This window comes from Lygodium microphyllum, chromosome 16, assembly GCF_053477565.2.
Source record: "Lygodium microphyllum isolate KBCC chromosome 16, Lygodium_microphyllum_v1.1.10, whole genome shotgun sequence".
NCBI lineage: Eukaryota > Viridiplantae > Streptophyta > Polypodiopsida > Schizaeales > Lygodiaceae > Lygodium > Lygodium microphyllum.
Window position 1 is genome coordinate 13,028,953 of NC_141150.1, and position 17,263 is coordinate 13,046,215.

At 43.8% G+C, this 17,263-nt stretch overlaps 1 protein-coding gene across 2 annotated transcripts in view; it reads left to right on the plus strand.

The window, feature by feature from the left end:
• The window catches only part of LOC148022542 (pyridoxin (pyrodoxamine) 5'-phosphate oxidase), a 103,173-nt gene that overhangs the window by 76,566 nt on the left and 9,344 nt on the right, over window positions 1-17,263 (plus strand). For both annotated transcript variants that reach the window (XM_087695488.1, XM_087695489.1), the window contains exons 7-11: window positions 2,892-3,058; window positions 3,209-3,451; window positions 3,653-3,741; window positions 3,847-3,897; window positions 3,975-4,065. In XM_087695488.1, the coding sequence (XP_087551614.1) occupies window positions 2,892-3,058; window positions 3,209-3,451; window positions 3,653-3,741; window positions 3,847-3,897; window positions 3,975-4,065 (641 nt within the window). The remainder of the gene's footprint in view (window positions 1-2,891; window positions 3,059-3,208; window positions 3,452-3,652; window positions 3,742-3,846; window positions 3,898-3,974; window positions 4,066-17,263) is intronic.

Below are 17,263 nucleotides of genomic sequence, written 5' to 3' on the forward strand. Positions count from 1 at the left end.
GCAACTGTCTCGCCAAAATGCATGCTGCAGGAGGCCGTAGATGTATAAACGCAACACTTTGGTGCTGGTTCATAGCAAGCAGCTACTGGAACATTTGTGGACAGCAGTTGCTTGGCCAAACAATAGTGAGCAAAGGGCTGGAAACCATTGCCAATAGTGGTAGAAGGTTGGGTAGTAGGTGCCAAGTCGTAGGCAGTAATGGTGGACAGCTCCGGTTGACATCTCCTCCATGAATGGGACATGGACAGCAAAGATAGGGCACTTGCAAACTGCAAAAACGAGATTGGGCTGATTCAAGGGTAGCTTGTCTATTTATAGAAAGTTTGGGTCTTCAAAAATAGGGTTTGTGCTTATGGGACATAGATACTCTGTAGGATTGCGTTTCTTTTTAATAAAGAGGCCTTATTAATTAATTAAGCATGTTTTGGGGCTGTTTTAAAGAGGCTAATTCTTTTAAGCTCAACAAAGGAAACCTCCGTAGCGCATTGCGGTGGTCTCGAAGAGGGCTTATCCCGTGGTGAGGTCTTAGAGCGTCCTTTTGCTTGTAAGGGCTTAGTGCCCATCGTATGTGTCTTATTGCCTTGAGCATAAAAAATTCATAGCCGATGTAGAACGATCTTTGTGGCCTAGAATGATAAGTTGGTAGAAGGAGTGTTGGGAGGGAGACACATGTACTTCAGTGGGGTAGGGAGCAAAGGTCGATGAAGACAATCTTCGGCGATATGACCATTCTTGCCTTAGGAAGAGCACCTAGTGGTCAGTCCTTCAGTTTGTGGAGAAGCCAAAGCACTTGTGTGTCAAACCTATAAGAGGAGGGGTGGGGGGAGAAGATGATAAGGGTATCTCCCAATTATGTAGTGGAAATAGGAGGGAATTTGAAAGTGTTGCCAATTCTACAACCTTTCTTTGCCTTCTCAGACAAAGAGGATCTTTAGCTCTTTGAGCACCTTTGTTCTGATACCATGTTATGAGACAGTAGGGTTTGCAAGGAAACACAGTGTATGGCAAACATTGCTACAAAGAAACTCAGAAACATAAAAGAAGAAGAAGAGCGAAGAATGATGAACACTAAATTATGTTCAATATTTGATAAATCATGCTAATGCAATGGAGCAATGCTTTGAGATGGCTGCATTGTCTTGGCTAATCAGGCGATAGCACCTATAGGGAATTTGTACTTGAAGGGAGCAAAATATAGTCCTTTGAGTAGTAGGATATCAAAGTAGATGTTTGAAGAAGGAAGGACAACCATAGAGGGAGCGAAATGCAGTCCTTAGGGGCTGTTGGAGTGAAGATCATGATGACTGGCAACCAAAATCAGGTCCAAATGACTGTCAGACAACAGGGTGGAATGTTGGGATGCAAAACATTGATGTGGCTGATGAAAATGACCTGCTGGCAGCAAAAGTGCAGATGTTGCTAATGAAAATGGCAGTTCCTGGAGCAAAGCGGCCAGTCTAGACAACAAATGCAGATGAAGATTGTTGGAGAATCGAGATGATGCAAACGCGGGTGGGTAGTAGTGTTGGACAGTGTGGAAGGCTGGGGGACAGCTAGCTGATGATGGTGACAGCTCGAGATGGTAGTGGATGGCAGCCAGACAGCTCCAATCATAGCACTTGAACCACTCTTGATAGAAGCATCCACTAGGCGTAGGAGAGATGGAGGAAGAGTGAATTTGATGGAGAGAGAAGATGAATGAAAAGTGTGTGTGATGAACGAAGTCTGTGCCCTATTTATAGGCACTAGACAGTCTTGGGCAGTGCTCCAGAATGTGAGCACCCAGCCTTTTTGGGGCTGTAATTGTGAAACCAAATGGGTCTCTCAACAAGACCAACTCCAACTTGCCATACATGATATAGTTTAGAACATAGTGCAATTGAAACTTGATGTGCTTCTTGTGAGCGTAAAATGTGATAGTTGAGCATTGCTCCAACAGGTGTCATCTACACCTCTATCTTCATTGGGTATTCATCAAATTGTGTCTATAGTGTTGTCATACTATTTCCATTTCTTTAGGTTTGAACTTTGCGGTAGCATTTCTTTACAAGATAGACACAAAAAAGGAATGAAATAAGTCATGACTACTAACGTCACCTCTCAAATCTTGGGAATGGCTGAAAGCTGAGAAGACGCATGTGATGAAACATAGGAGGAAATGGAAGGGCCTGCATCAAGATGTCAGTAACAGTGGTCTTGGGGGGCAATATACCAAGTCTTGCTCACCATCCAAGAACATAGTGGTATAGAACCTTGATGTGCTTCACTCGAGCATTAAACATAGGGTTCTTTGCAATCAACAGAGTACTCTGATTGTCACACGAAAAAAGAATAGGTCAGCACCAATCTCTGCCAACATCTGCACAGCCAAACAGCCTCCTAAGCTGAGGAACAAACAGCTTGATACTTTTATCTTTGATGAGGAAAGAGCAATAGTAGGCTGCTTCTTGCTGCTCCGAGAGATGGCACCTGATCCAAAAACAAATGCAAAGTTTGTGGTAGGTCTACGAGTGTCAACACGTCCCCAATTGGGATCTCACCATTAGGAATGTGTGTGTTACAAAGGAAACTTTACATACATACGTAGCTAATGCATTTGATCGTGTTTGTAGTTGAGAATAGTTATATTGTGAGATACATAGCTGTACAAACATTATGCGTGTATGTACACCAGCACTCTTTCAAGCAGGTCTGTAATTGCCTCATGTTGTTTGGCTAGGCCTTGAAGCTCAGCTCCTTATTAGTGATCAATGATGTTTATGGGTTTAAGTAGCTAATGTCAATTTAACTGGCCATTCTGATGTATGGAACTAATGAAGGCTTCTTTATAGTCTCTTATCGAAGCAAATTCTGTGTTAGGGAAAATGGAGCTGAGGGGTCCTTTGCCGCAGGTACACCTCGCTCACCTTTTGATAAGGTGATTAAGCAGCTGGCCCCAGGACATAATCCAGCTGGAAGCAACAGTGAAATTCCTCCAATCATTTCAGTAGACATTCCTTCAGGCTGGGATGTTGAGGAAGGCGACAAAGATGGAACTGGGTTGAAGCCTGAAATGCTGGTATGTTGCAGTTGTGTTAGGTCAAGCTGATCTTTTAGATTATTTGTATTCGTATGTTTAATAAAAGCCTAAGTTTAGCCCTTCATTTGGATTTTCAAAGGAACTATCCCTGAGGAAGGCTTAGTCGAACTATTTTCTGTTTTTGAACAGGTATCACTGACTGCCCCAAAATTATGTGCAAAACAGTTTAGAGGTCCTCATCACTATTTAGGCGGTAGGTTTGTGCCACCAGCTTTAGCAGAGAAGTACAAGCTAAAATTGCCCCCTTATCCAGGCACATCACAATGTGTACGAATTGGAAAACCTTCCACTATAGATGTTGCAGCTTTACGTGAAAATTATGTTGGTGCAGTTCTTCTTGAGGATCGTGTACAAAGAGACCCAATAAAACAGGTTTGCAACTCACTCTGATTTCGATAATAGTGAAATTAAAGGTAGTAGGTGGTTTACTTTTCTGGCCATTGGAACTCCTAATGTAATTGGATTTGAAGCTATTCTTTTTATGAAAGGAAGTTAAGTTTTCTTATTCCTTACTGCTCACTTGCATATGAGTTAGGAAGGAGCTCCTTTTCATCCTTTTGTGCTGCAATTCAGTTTCAGGAGTGGTTTGAGGATGCAGTTGCTGCAGGCCTAACAGAGCCCAATGCAATGTCCCTAGCTACAGCTGATTGTAATGGGCATCCGTATGCATACATTTCCTTACCCTTTGTTTGAAATACACAATGCTAGTGAAAATGATCATGATTTCTTCCAGTGGAGCCAGCTCTGATCTAAGCGATGTGTATCAGGTCTTCGAGAATGGTCCTTTTGAAAGGCTATGATCATCGGGGATTTGTATGGTAGGTGAAAGCTTGGAAGGTTCTTGTTTTTTGATGTCAGTGTTTATGTGAACCTCAACAAAGTGAACTTTGTATAGGTACACAAATTATAAAAGCCGTAAAGCTGCGGAGCTTCTCTCAAATTCTAGGGCTGCACTTGTTTTCTTTTGGGACAAGCTTCATAGGCAGGTCAGTAATGGAATGATGAAAAACTTCAATTATCAACTGTACTGCAAATTGTGCTTTGTACACAGGTTTGTAATTTCTTTTGTATTAGACTTTTTTTGTTTGGCGTGAAAGGGAGGGAAAGAAAGGGAGAAAGTTGTATTAATGTCTACCAAGGGCCAAATCGGCCTATGAGACAAAAGTAGATACATATGAAGTTCAAGAAATTGTCATGCTTCCCAAATAGAATAATGAAACCATAATCTAAAATCATCTAACTAGAAAACAGTAAATAAGTGATATAAGAATAAGAAGAACACACACACACACACACACACACACACACACACGTACGTGGGGGTGTGTGTGTGGAGAGAGAGAGATATATATATTAACGTCTACATAACGCCAATGTGGCTTATGAGACAAAATTGAGAGAGAGAGAGAGAGAGAGAGAGAGAGAGAGTATATTAATGTCTCTAAAAGGCCAATATGGCCTATGAGACCAAAGCAATACATACAATGATGGTGTGTTTCTCATCTGGAATGAGAAAAAGATGAAAAACATGCCTATAAGACTGAAAAAAATGAAATAGTGTCCTATAAAAGGGAAACATGTCAGTGATCTGAAAGTGAGAGTAGAGAAAGGAAAACTCTCCATCAATGATATGTCTGTTCTCTAAGGAGGTGTATCTCTGCATGGCTGAGGCGTCTCGGCATCTGTCTCCTGTGGCGCTCAATGATGGCTTTAATTTGTCTGTGGTGTGGATGTCTAGGCCTTCGTCCGGGTGGACGTGGGCGCCTAGACCGGCTAAGTGCCAATGCTCTATCCAAAGGGACACCTATAGAAGATGAGGTCCAATGATGATGTACTCCTGTAGGTTGTGTGGCAGTAGTGGCATCTGCCATACTCTGTCGTGTATTAGTGAAAAAGTCAGTGACTGCTCTCTGTCTGTGTGAGCCGAGCTGTGGGGGCCTCCTACTGCATAGAATTGTTGCTCTGTGCCTCTGGAGCTCCAAGAGGAAGAATCCCAAGCATCTTTGATCCTCAAACTGCATGATCCGTCTCAGGGGTCCAAAACCCTCTCGAAACAGACAGTGGTATCTACCTCGTATGTCATAATATACAGTGCATCGGCAGATGTAGTGTTCCTCTGTCTCTGGCTCTCTATCACATAGTGGGCATATGCGTTCTTCTGTCTGTATACCCTCCCATCTGCCTGTCTCAATCCTCAGGTGGTGGGATGAGGTGTGGATCTGACCAATAACTGTGCGTAGTCCATGAGGCAGCTGTGTGTCCATGTAATTGGGTCGGGTGATGAAACCATCCTTAGTGTGCCATCCTCGTGCCATGGGGGGAGGGGGGTCGGATCCAGGTCTTCTCCGTATCTAACTTCAGTATGTCTGCTCTGATCACATGGTTTAGCTCTGATCGGCTTAGGTCAAGTGTAGGGCAATCCAGGCTATAGTCAAAGGGGGGTAGTCTGTCAATTTGCAGCCCATGTAGACTCATCCATGTACTCATCTGAGCATACCAACAGTGTCTGTCACCGTCTGCTGCTAGTTGTCTAGAAGAGGCCAGGGCTAGCCATGGGTATCTATCTTGGGGGAGCTCCCATAGTCTATGTATGAAAGCCATTGCCTGGACCAAGGCCTCAGCCACCATGGGTGATGCTCCGAACTTAGCTTTGATAATCTCATGTGGGGTCGAGCTCTTCGCTCGTATCATACGTGAGATCATCATGACCAGTGGTCTTTCCATATGCTCCCATCCGTCATAGTATTCCTTCTCTGGTCCATCCTGGTCTCCCAAAGGCTGTCTCCTCGTGTGAAAGAGACTCGGACCCCAAATAGCTCCCCCATATAGGAGTGTGGGTGTAACCAGGGTGTCAAAAAGCCACAGTCCGGTGCGCGGATCATGAAATTGTATGTGAGCACATTGCCTCTCCAATGCACCTAAGGCTGCATATGCTTTTGCCAAAGGAGCCTCTGATGTCTCTCTCCAAGAGAACTGTGGTCCCTTCAATGCGACCCCCAAGTAGACATACTGCCTAACCATCTCCACTGGCTCTCCATCAAAAGTAAATTGGTGCTCAGCCCTTGTCACCCAAGCAGCTGAAGTGTTAAATACCATAACTTTAGTTTTCCCAAGGTTCACCTTAAGATCTCTATCTCTGCAAAAAGCTGATAATGCATCCAAGTGTCTATTTAGTCCCTCAGGTGAGTCAGATATAAGTACAATATCATCGGCATAAAGCAGTAATGGTATCAGCACTCCAGCTAGGTTGGCTCCGGCCCCACTAGTCCTATCCACATATTCTGAAATTTCATCTATATACAGCCCAAATAGTGTCGGTGAAAGTGGACAGCCTTGTTTCACCCCAATGGTGCTATTGACTGTATCTGAGATGCCCTCAAGTGTTCGTACTCTGCCCGTCACTATCTCATACAAGGCATAGATACTCCACTATATCTCTATAGGCACATCAATGTTTTGCATTCTTCTCATGAATCTAGCACGTGGCAGTGTGTCAAAGGCCTTGCGAAAGTCCACAAAACAGCAATAGATCTTTTTCTTGGATGCCTTGCCTTCTTCGATGATTGCCCTCAATGTAAAGATATGGTCTAGAGTTGTATATCCCCTCCTGAAGCCAGCCTGGCCTTTTGATCTCAGGCCATGCATCTCGGCCCATTCACTCAATGCTTGTTCCACGATAGAGCCATATATCTTAGCGAGCATGTGTCCAATCATCCTCACAAACTGCCCTATTAAAGATGTGAGCTAGCGTTGGTGCCAAAATATCACAGGCATGCGTGAAGTGTTTAGCCACTAAACCATCATGATCTTGGGCTCTTCCATTTTTCAGTTTCCATATGGCATTCCTCACTTTTTTTTCTGTGAAAAATCTGCAATTTGCTGGTCTTGAGGTTGAGGGGAGTGGCATAGGCTCTTGGCTAGGAATATCATAGAGTGTGCAAGCATATCCATGCCAATCATCCGGTCTAGTAATTTGTAGGGGTGGCTGGTTCTCATTCATCTTTTTCCATGCTCTCTTGCTATCCTGCCCCAAGAACATGGAATACATTTCTGTTTCTAGCCTGCTCAGGTATTCCCGCTTCTTTTTGCGTACCAACTGTCTGAAGAGTGTTCGAGCATGCTTATGTGTACATATGCCAAGTGCCATCTCTCGCTGAAAACGTGCTCGTGTCTCTTTGCACTCATCATCATACCAGCCATTCTGTGGGGCATTACCTCGTGGAGGTTTATCTGACGATGTATTGTGTGGGAAAGTGTATGCTGCTGAAGTGTGTATTATCTCAGCTAACTGTTCTGTAAACTCATCCCGAGAGGCCTGTGTGTCTAGCTCCCTCAATGCATCTCGCACAGTAGTGCTGTATATGTGTGAGGTCGCTTCCACAAAATCATAGCGTGATAATTTTGGTATGTGTGGCTGTGCTTTGTGTATATGCCCACATTGCATTGTGAAAGCTAGAATAGCATGGTCTGCTGCTAATCCAATTGGTCTGTCTGAGATTTCAAAGCTTTTTATGTCAGGTAGCAAGTTGGGTGATCCAATCAAATAGTCCACTGTGCTTGATCCTTTCTTGTTATTCCAACATGTGAAGCCATTAGATCTTGGCCACTGTGGCAGCCCGTTAAGGATGGCCAAACCATGTGCACTTCCCAATGCCAGTAGGTGTGTTTGATATTCTGTTATCTCTCTATCTTGGGCTGATCTAACTAATCCCACTTCATCTAATGCAATATCTCTGAACATCTCATCACTAGTGTCAAAGAAAGCAGATTGGTTGTTTCCTGTGCGTGCATTAAAGTCTCCTGCTAGTAGAACATCCCCAATTCTCATGTATCTCATTATGTCCTCATATAGTGGTGTATACGGGGATGCCTCTTTAGGGGCAAACTTAGAGTATGTAGGGGGAAAATAGCATATGACAATATACATGTCTCGATTTCTGCTTGTACGTAACCTGATCTACATGTATCTTGCCTCTACATCTCTATGTACCACTTGAACTGTATCTCGGAGCTCTTCTCTAAATAGAATTGCCACACCTCCTGATCCCCTCGTCCCTCCAGGTCGCCTAGGCTGAGGGCGATATACACTTTCCCATCTATATCCATATACATAAGGTAGACGGCTGTCTTTACATTGATGTATCTCAGTATACATAGCAATGTCTATCCCTTTGAAAGTATCCTCAAAATAACCTGCATCTATCTTAAGGGAGCCATTGCAATTCCACAGTGTGAACTTCAGGGTCTCATAGGCCGTGCACCGTCATGCCGTCCTTTTCTTTGTGATGATGACTCTTCCATCTTTGTATACAGCCCATTTACCTGCTTTCCATGTCTCTAGAACACGTGGCATATTTTCCCTCCTGTGGGCTAACTGGGCTGGGGTGAGGTCTTCATCTAGGTAGATCTTTTCTCCTTTGAGAGTGATCCTCTTGGAGAGGAAGGCTCTCTTCTTTTCCAAGTCTCCAAACTTCAAGATGAGGACTTTTGTTTTTGTGTCAACTTTCCTGACTCGCCAAGCCCCAATGATGGGTATATCTGTAGCCCCAATTTTTGTTGGGATGTAAAGGTCCTTTATTCACCTCCGTGTATTTTACACGTGTATTGTTATGTTATACATGTGAATGCACCCTTACGGGCCCTAAGTATGAATACATTTTATTCTTTGTGTACCAACACATTGTTGGTACACCCAAATCAGTTCGTCACTCTTACTCTCACTCTCACTCACTTGTTCACTTCCTCTGCTGCAAATCTTCACGCTTCCGCTACCCGCGCACTCCAACAACTGGTATCAGAGCTGAGGTTAAGGTGCTCGCGCTCCTCGAAGTCCGCATGAGACATCACCAGCTCTTCGCTCGCGAGAAATTAGTAAGTCGTCACTCATACATGTCAGGTCGTCATTGTTTCCAGGCACGTGTATGTGCTGGACAGTCAGGCGACAGTGTTGCAGGTCACGTTTTGTGCAAGCGACAGCCTGATAGACAGGCGACAGGTCAATTTTGACCAGGCAGGCAGTCAAATAGGTCAACGCAGGTCACGAGCAGCCAGGCGCAGGCTGCATAGGGCATGCAATGCAGTTTCGTCATGTTTTTTGAGCAGGCGACATCAGACGCAGGACACGCGACAGTCAACGGCTGGTGACGGGGTGATTTGTCACATTTTTCAGCAGATTCGACACATTTTTCTTCCAAAAAATTTTAAATTTTTCTAAGGTTTACTGCAAGCAACCCCTTTTGCCACCAACGGGAGTTCGTGCGCGCAAGCATAGTTCTCAGATTTGGTCACATTTGAACCTGGAAATTTGGGGCTTTTCCCAGATTTGATGTTGTTTATGCTTGACAGTGACATCTGTGTCAGAAATTGCAGACATTGTGCGTCTTGACCTCAATTAATTTGGGGATTTTTCAAAATTTGTTGAAATTTTGCTCATCCGAGTAAAATTTCTTGGCATTGGACCAAGAAAAATTGGGACTTTTCATGTATTGATGTAATTTTGCTCAGCTGAGTCAGTTTGGCTGACATTTGCGCACATTTGGACCTGGAAATTTGGGATTTTGTGCAGAATTTGATAAATTTCTGCATTATTTGACTGTGCAGTGGCTGGTTTATGTCAAAACAGCAGAGGATTATTGCTGGTTATGCAAGAACAGCAGTGTATTTGCTGATTTAGCTTGTGCTCTTGCAGTTCAGTGCTTTTACACTTATACTTGTGATAAAATGGCTGCAACTTCTTCCAGTTCTGACATTAAAAGTTTGATGGAAATCAAGCGATTTGATGGTCAGGGCTTTGATATTTGGAAAGATCGTATGCAGGGCATACTGTTCTTAAAGGATTGTGAGGATGCTTTGCAAATGGATAAACCCGCACAAATGTATGAGGCGGATTGGGCCAAAGTCAATAAAAGGGCTGTGGCTTATATAAAGATGGGTGTCACTGATGACATTTTGACAGACATTAAGGGTTTAGACACTGGTCATGCAATATGGGAGAAGTTGAAAACTACCTATGAGATCACCACACCTGTCAATCAGGTGCATTTAATGCGCAAGTTGCTGAATATGTGGTTGGATGAGTCCAAGCCTGCAGCTGAGCACTTGAGTGGTTTTACTGGCATTTTAAATCAGCTCAAGGATGCAAGTTTGGATTTTGATGATAAGTTGAGGGTGATCTTTTTGATCATGACATTGCCTGACTCTTGGGAGACTTTGGTTGTTTCTCTCAGTAATAACCCCAATCTCACATATGATGGTGTGAGGGGTTCGATCTTGAATGAAGAAATTAGACGTAAGTCTAGTGGAGAAGGCAGCAACTCAGCTTATAATGTTAGAGGCAGGGCTGAAAAGAAAAATGCAAATGCTGGACAAAGAAGCAGGAGCAAGAGCAAAGGAAAAGAAAAGAGTGATGTTACATGCTATCAGTGTGGTCGGAAGGGCCACAAGAAGCCTGATTGCAGGTATTACAAGAAGGAACAAGAGAGAAAGAAGAATGCAGGAGACAAAAAGAAGAAAGAGGAAAAGACAGATGCATCTGAGGCAGGTAAAGGCAAGGAAAAGGCCAATGTGGCCTCTAGTGTTGTCATAGAGGAGCTCTCAGATGCAGAGGCTGATGTATTATGTGCAGTGGATTATGATGCCCTTGTATGTCACATGCAGGATATGCAGATCACCAAGGCTGATGTGATTAATGCACTTTTGTCAGTTGATGATTGTGTCACTCAGACTTGGATTGTAGACTCTGGTGCCTCTTTCCATGTGACTCCATGCTTGGAGTGTTTTGCTACTTTTGATGCAGGCTGTTATGGCAAGGTTTACCTTGGAAATAATCATGCTTGCAGCATTGATGGGATTGGCACCATACACTTGTCTTTGGATAATGGGCAAGAACTTGTGTTGAAAGATATTAGATATGTGCGTGGCATCAAGAAGAGTTTACTATCTGTTGGACAGCTTGACTTGCATGGTTACACCACACTGTTTGGTGGTGGTTTGTGGAAATTAAAAAGGGGTTCCATGCTGATTGCTAAAGGAACTAAGAAGGGCACTCTGTATTGTCTGCACTGTAAAGCTTTGAATGGCAACTTTCTTGCAGTTGCTGAAATTGGCTGTCATTTGGAGTTATGGCATAAGAGATTAGGCCATATGAGCCAGAAAGGTCTTGATGTCCTTACCTCTTTGAAGAGGGTTGATGGAAAAGGCTCTAAACTTGATTTTTGTAATGACTGTCAGTTTGGAAAGCAAATGAAAAATTCCTTTTACTCTGGTGTCTCCCGTAAGTCAAATGTATTGGACTTAGTGCATTCTGATGTATGTAGCATGCCTTTGAAATCGTTGGGTGGTGCTGCATACTTTGCCTCTTTTATCGATGATTGTTCCAGGAAGATTTGGGTTTATTTGTTGAAAAAGAAAAGTAAAGTGTTTGTTGTTTTTAAAACTTTTCATGCATTCGTGACCACTCAGATAGGTAGAAAGTTGAAATGCTTGAGAACTGATAATGGGGGTGAGTTCACGTCTAATGAATTTTAAGTCCTTTTGTGACTTGCATGGGATGAAGAGGGAGCTTACAGCCCCTTACAGCCCTTCTTCAAATGGTGTGGCTGAAAGATACAATAGGACTCTATGTGAGAGAGTGCGGTGCATGCTGTCCACTGCTAATCTCCCTCATGAATTTTGGGGAGAGGCACTTAAAACCGCGGTTCACATTTGCAACCGCTCTCCAAACAGGTCCCTAAATAATGGCATCCCTGAGGAGGTTTGGTCTGGCAAACCGGCCTTATATGACCATTTACAAATATTTGGTTGTGATGCTTTTGTGCATGTTAGAAATGAGCTGAGGAATAAACTTGACCCGAAATCCACCAAAGGCATTTTCATGGGCTATGGTGATGAGGGTGAATTTTGCTTTAGAGTGTGGCTACCTCAGTCCAAGAAAATTGTTCGCAGCCGTAATGTTGTGTTTAATAAGGCAAAGTTGCTGAAAAGTACTTTAGCCTCTGATGAAGACATGAAAAAGGTCAAATTTCAGAATTCGCAGCCACCTATTACTTCAAATGATGAGCCTCATGGTGCTGTACCATAGGCTGAAACTGATGATCAGCCGGTTATCTTTGAGCCAGATGATGATGGACAGCAAATAGAAGCACAGGGAGGTCATGGACAGCAAGATAGACTTGCTGATTATGAAAATGCAGGTGCTGGAAATGAAAATGAAGGTGCTGTACAGCATGAACAGCATGCTGAAAATGGCTTACAACAGCCAATAAATGCTGAAAATAACATGCCTCCAGATGTAGATCTGATTTCTGAGAATGTAGATCATTGGGTACGTAGGTCTACACGCCTAAGAAGGCAGCCACATAGGTATGACCCCTCTTTGCATTATGTGATGCTTACTGATGAGGGTGAGCCTCTGACATATAAAGAGGCTAAGTCATGCAAACTCAGCAATAAGTGGGAGCTAGCTATGCAGGAAGAGTTAAATCTCTGTATGCTAATGATACTTGGGATCTTGTGTCGTTGCCCAAAGGAAGAAAGCCTCTTCCAAACAAATGGGTTTACAAAGTAAAGACAGTTGATGGGAAACCCAAGTACAAGGCAAGATTGGTTGCCAAAGGGTATGCACTGAAGGCAGGGATTGACTTCCAGGAGGTCTTCTCATGTGTCGTGAAGATGACCACACTACGTGTGCTTTTTGCTCTCACTGCTGTATTGGATTTAGAGCTGTACCAAATGGATGTGAAAACAACTTTTTTGCATGGTGACATTGATGAGTAGATCTACATGAAACAGCCCGAGGGTTTTGTAGTTCCTGGAAAAGAGTAGTTGGTGTGTAAACTAAAATGCAGCTTATATGGGCTGAAACAAGCACCACGGCAGTGGTACAAAAAGTTTGATACTTTTATGCTCTCTCATGGGTTTACGCGCAACCATGCAGATCATTGTTTGTATATGAAAAAGGATACAGATGGCAGCCCTATCATACTTGTTTTGTATGTGGATGATATGTTGCTAGCTGGGAAGAGAAAGACTAGCTTGGATGTTCTCAAAGATCAACTGAAATCAGCCTTTTCTATGAAAGATTTGGGGAATGCAGAGCATATATTGGGCATGAGGATTCGTAGGGATAGAACGCAGAAATTGTTGTTCTTATCTCAAGAAAAGTACATTGAAAAGGCACTGGACAGATTTAACATGGCTGAAGCTAAGCCTCTCGGAGTACCCTTACCTCCATACCTTAAGCTTAGTAAAGCCAACAGCCCAAAAGATGACATGGAAGCCAATGCTATGAAGGGAGTCCCTTATGCATCAGCTTGTGGCTCTCTTATGTATGCTATGGTGGCTACTCGTCCAGACATTGCTCGTGCAGTGGGGTTTGTCAGCAGGTTTATGTCAAATCCTGGCAAACCACATTGGGAGGCTGTCAAGAGTATTCTTAGATATCTGAAGGGTACACAAAGAAAGTGTATTTGCTATGGGCAGGGTGCACTTAATCTGCAGGGTTATTGTGATGCAGACATGGGAGGTGACTTAGACACTCGCAGGTCCACTAGCGGGTATGTCTTTACAGTTGTTGGAGGGGCCGTCTCTTGGTGCTCCAGGTTGCAGAACATCGTCGCACTGAGTACTACTGAAGCTGAATACATATCAGCTACTGAAGCTGAATACATATCAGCTACTGAAGCTTCTAAGGAAGCTATATGGTTGAGCAGACTCGTAGAGGATCTCGGCATGTCTATCAGTACTCCAGTGTCGGGATGTGATAGCTAGAGTGCTGTGTATCTGGCTAAAAATGCTATGTATCATTCACGCACAAAGCATATTGATGTGCGATATCACTTTATCATACAGATTCTGGAGGATGGTCTAATCACATTGACCAAGATCAAAACACAGGACAACCCTGCAGATGTTCTCACTAAAAGTCTAGGCAAGGCTCAGCATGAGCATTGCATACAACTAGTGGGAGTTGGTTAAAGGTTCACTCCGGATCTTTAAGTGGGAGGTTGTTGGGATGTAAAGGTCCTTTATTCACCTCCGTGTATTTTACATGTGTATTGTTATGTTGTACATGTGAATGTACCCTTATGGGCCCTAAGTATAAATACATTTTATTCTTTGTGTACCAACACATTGTTGGTACACCCAAATCAGTTCGTCACTCTTACTCTCACTCTCACTCACATGTTCACTTCCTCTGCTGCAAATCTTCACACTTCCGCTACCCGCGCGCTCCAACAATTTTGGTGGCAAGAGCTGTAGCATCTTCAATTGGGGAGCTTTTCTCATCTAGTCCAACCACTTTTACGTGGAGTGCGCGTGCCCGTCTTTTTGCCACTTCTTCCAAGGTGGCATTCATAACTTCCACTTTGTTGCCATGCATTACTTTGTTCTTTTTTGCCACATCTATCCATTCTGCATTTTCTTTGACGGTATTCTCAACATTCTCCATTTTCTTTTGGGTGCCTTCCACCATGCTTGCATAGGTGTGCATATCCTTTTTTAAAACATCCATTTCTTTTTGTAGTTCCGGTGTGATTTGTGGTTCCTTTTGTGCGTCCCAATTTCTTTTTGCATTCCTCTAGTTCTTCTTGTAGATTAGAGATCATTGAGTCTTTCTTTGCCATGTGTGCATCCAATGTTTGTTGCATCTTCTTTTTTAGTTCTTCCATCATTTCAGCTCGAACCCGCTTTTATATATCCTTTTCCATTTCCTTCCTCATGGTACGTATTTCAACACGGAGTATGGTCAACATCTCCTCATATAGGGTTTCATTAATTTTGCTGGATGTCTTCCCATATCTACTCAACCCTGGAGAGACGTTCCAATCTCGGGTTTTACGCCCATAGGTTTTGTATCTCGTGTTCTTTGGCGGTGTATGAAACATTGTCTCCATGGTTGGTTTTGTGATTCCTTCATTGTTAGTTTCTTCCATCATGATTATAGTATGTGCTATAGCATAAAACTGTTTACAGTCTGACTAGAGTAGTAAACCAGTAACATATGAACTGTCAGTATATCATAAACTGTCAATGTGACTGCATCATAAGATATGACTGTAGCATGAACTGTCAATGTAGCATAGAATTGTCAATCTCACATAAACTGTCACTGTAGCATGAAATGTTAATGTGCGTCAGTCTGAAATCACGCAGGTCTCCAGTCTACACAGCATGCATGGTTCACATCAGTTTGAGTACATCTGCAATCTCAGTACATTCACACAGGTCTGCATTCATGTCCGTCTGAGAGAGTTCACAGACTTCGTCACTGCTACCACAGTCCATTCGTCACAGTGCATTCGTCAAACTACATTTGTCAAACTACATTGCTCTGCCAGATACGTGTGCTGGTGTCACGTCTGTCTTGTCTGCATCCGGCTCGTCACGCCTGTTGCATCAGCATCCGTCCGTTTTGCCCGTCACGATCCCGTCACACCCGTCTCGTCAGCATCACGCCCGTCACGCCAGAGAGACTCCACGCTAGCTCCCTGTCACACGAGAGAGAGAGAGAGAGAGAGAGAGAGAGAGAGAGAGAGAGAGAGAGAGAGAGAGAGAGAGAGAGAGAGAGAGAGAGAGAGAGAGAGAGAGACGTGGTGATGGCACCCCTGCGTGACCCTTCCTGCACGGCGACTTGACCCTAGCCTTGCGCCCCTGCCTTCTCGCGCAGCTTCACATCCACACGCCTGTGCAGCTCCACGTCCACAGGCCTGCACAGATCGCGATAGAGAGATAGAGCGAGAGCGAGAGAGGGAGTGGTGGACGCTGTCACCTACTTTAGCATTTTGCTTCACCCTTGCCAACTGTAGACCACCTAGACCCGGGAAAAAATGTCTCTATATACTTGACGGGATTAAAATAGAGACTGAAATCAGCAAACAAAGATGCCGAGTGTAGATGCCAAGCTGGACATGCTAGAGAAAGTGATGAAAGCACTAATCACCAATATAAAAAATCTTAAGACAATAACATCAATCGAGTGCAGCGTGGCCTACTTGACAAGATCGCAAAACTTGAGAATGAGGCCGAAGAGTGGAGGAATGAGAAAGCAGCCATGTTAATGGAAATCCAACAGCCAAAAGAGGAAGTTGCGGCATTGAAGAGCACCGGACAAGAGGAAGGGGAGATCCAAGAGGATACAATCATGGCCATAACGGAGGAAATCTCCAAGATGGTGGACATTAAGCTCAAAGCCATGCAACAAGGATGGGTAGAGGTAATAGAGAAGAACATAAAAAAGAAATAGAGAAAGATAATGAAAAAGGAGAAGGTGCACATCAACACCACACTTGAAGAAGAGAGAATGAGACAAGTGAGGCGATTGAACATAAGGGTAAATGGCATACTCAACCAAGAGGGCTGATCACCCAAGGATGGTGGTCAGAATCTCTACATATGCCTCAGATACAGAGAGGAAGATGCTCTCTCCTTTACCGAAGCCTAGAAAGTTGGGAAAGAAGTGTAAAAGTGTAGACTCATCTTGAGGTTTCGGGATGAGATGGAGAGGATGACCTTCATGAAGAAAAAGGCTATATTGCACGAACTCCCAAGTGATCTCATCTACTTGGATGATGACCTTACCTAGATGCAGGTGGAGCATAGGTGCACGAGTATGTCCAAAATAACCAAAGCTAGGAAAGATGGAAAGAAGGTTGTGTTTAGAGATGGCCAAGTCATCATTGATGGGCAAGGGAGTTGTATAGGGATGCGTAGCCTATGAGACAGCCACATTAGAGATACAGATGACAATATGGAATTGTAACGGCTCACTATGGACACGCCTAGGGAGGATGGAGGAGGTGATGGAGAAGCATGAGCTGATTCTAGTCACTAAGACACATTAGAGCCTTGAGAGGGGACTACCTAGAGTACATGGATATATTTGGGAGTCCATACATGTGAGGACTACCTAGAGGGGACCGTGATGCCTGATACATGTGGGTCAAAGTGGAGATCTCTTGCGACCGGATGGTATACATTGCTTGGTGTTACTTTCCCCCACAGGGGTCGAGATATGCTATCGAAGAGTCCTAGTAGCAAGAGAGGGAGATGGAGGAGGAGAGTCCCCTTTCACAGACCTCTCAGACGAGATATGACTTTGAGGATGTAGAGCAAGGAGTGTGACACATATGACTTTGAGGATCTAGTGCAACTATAGGTGACGGAGGTAGAGGAGGTAGGCACAAA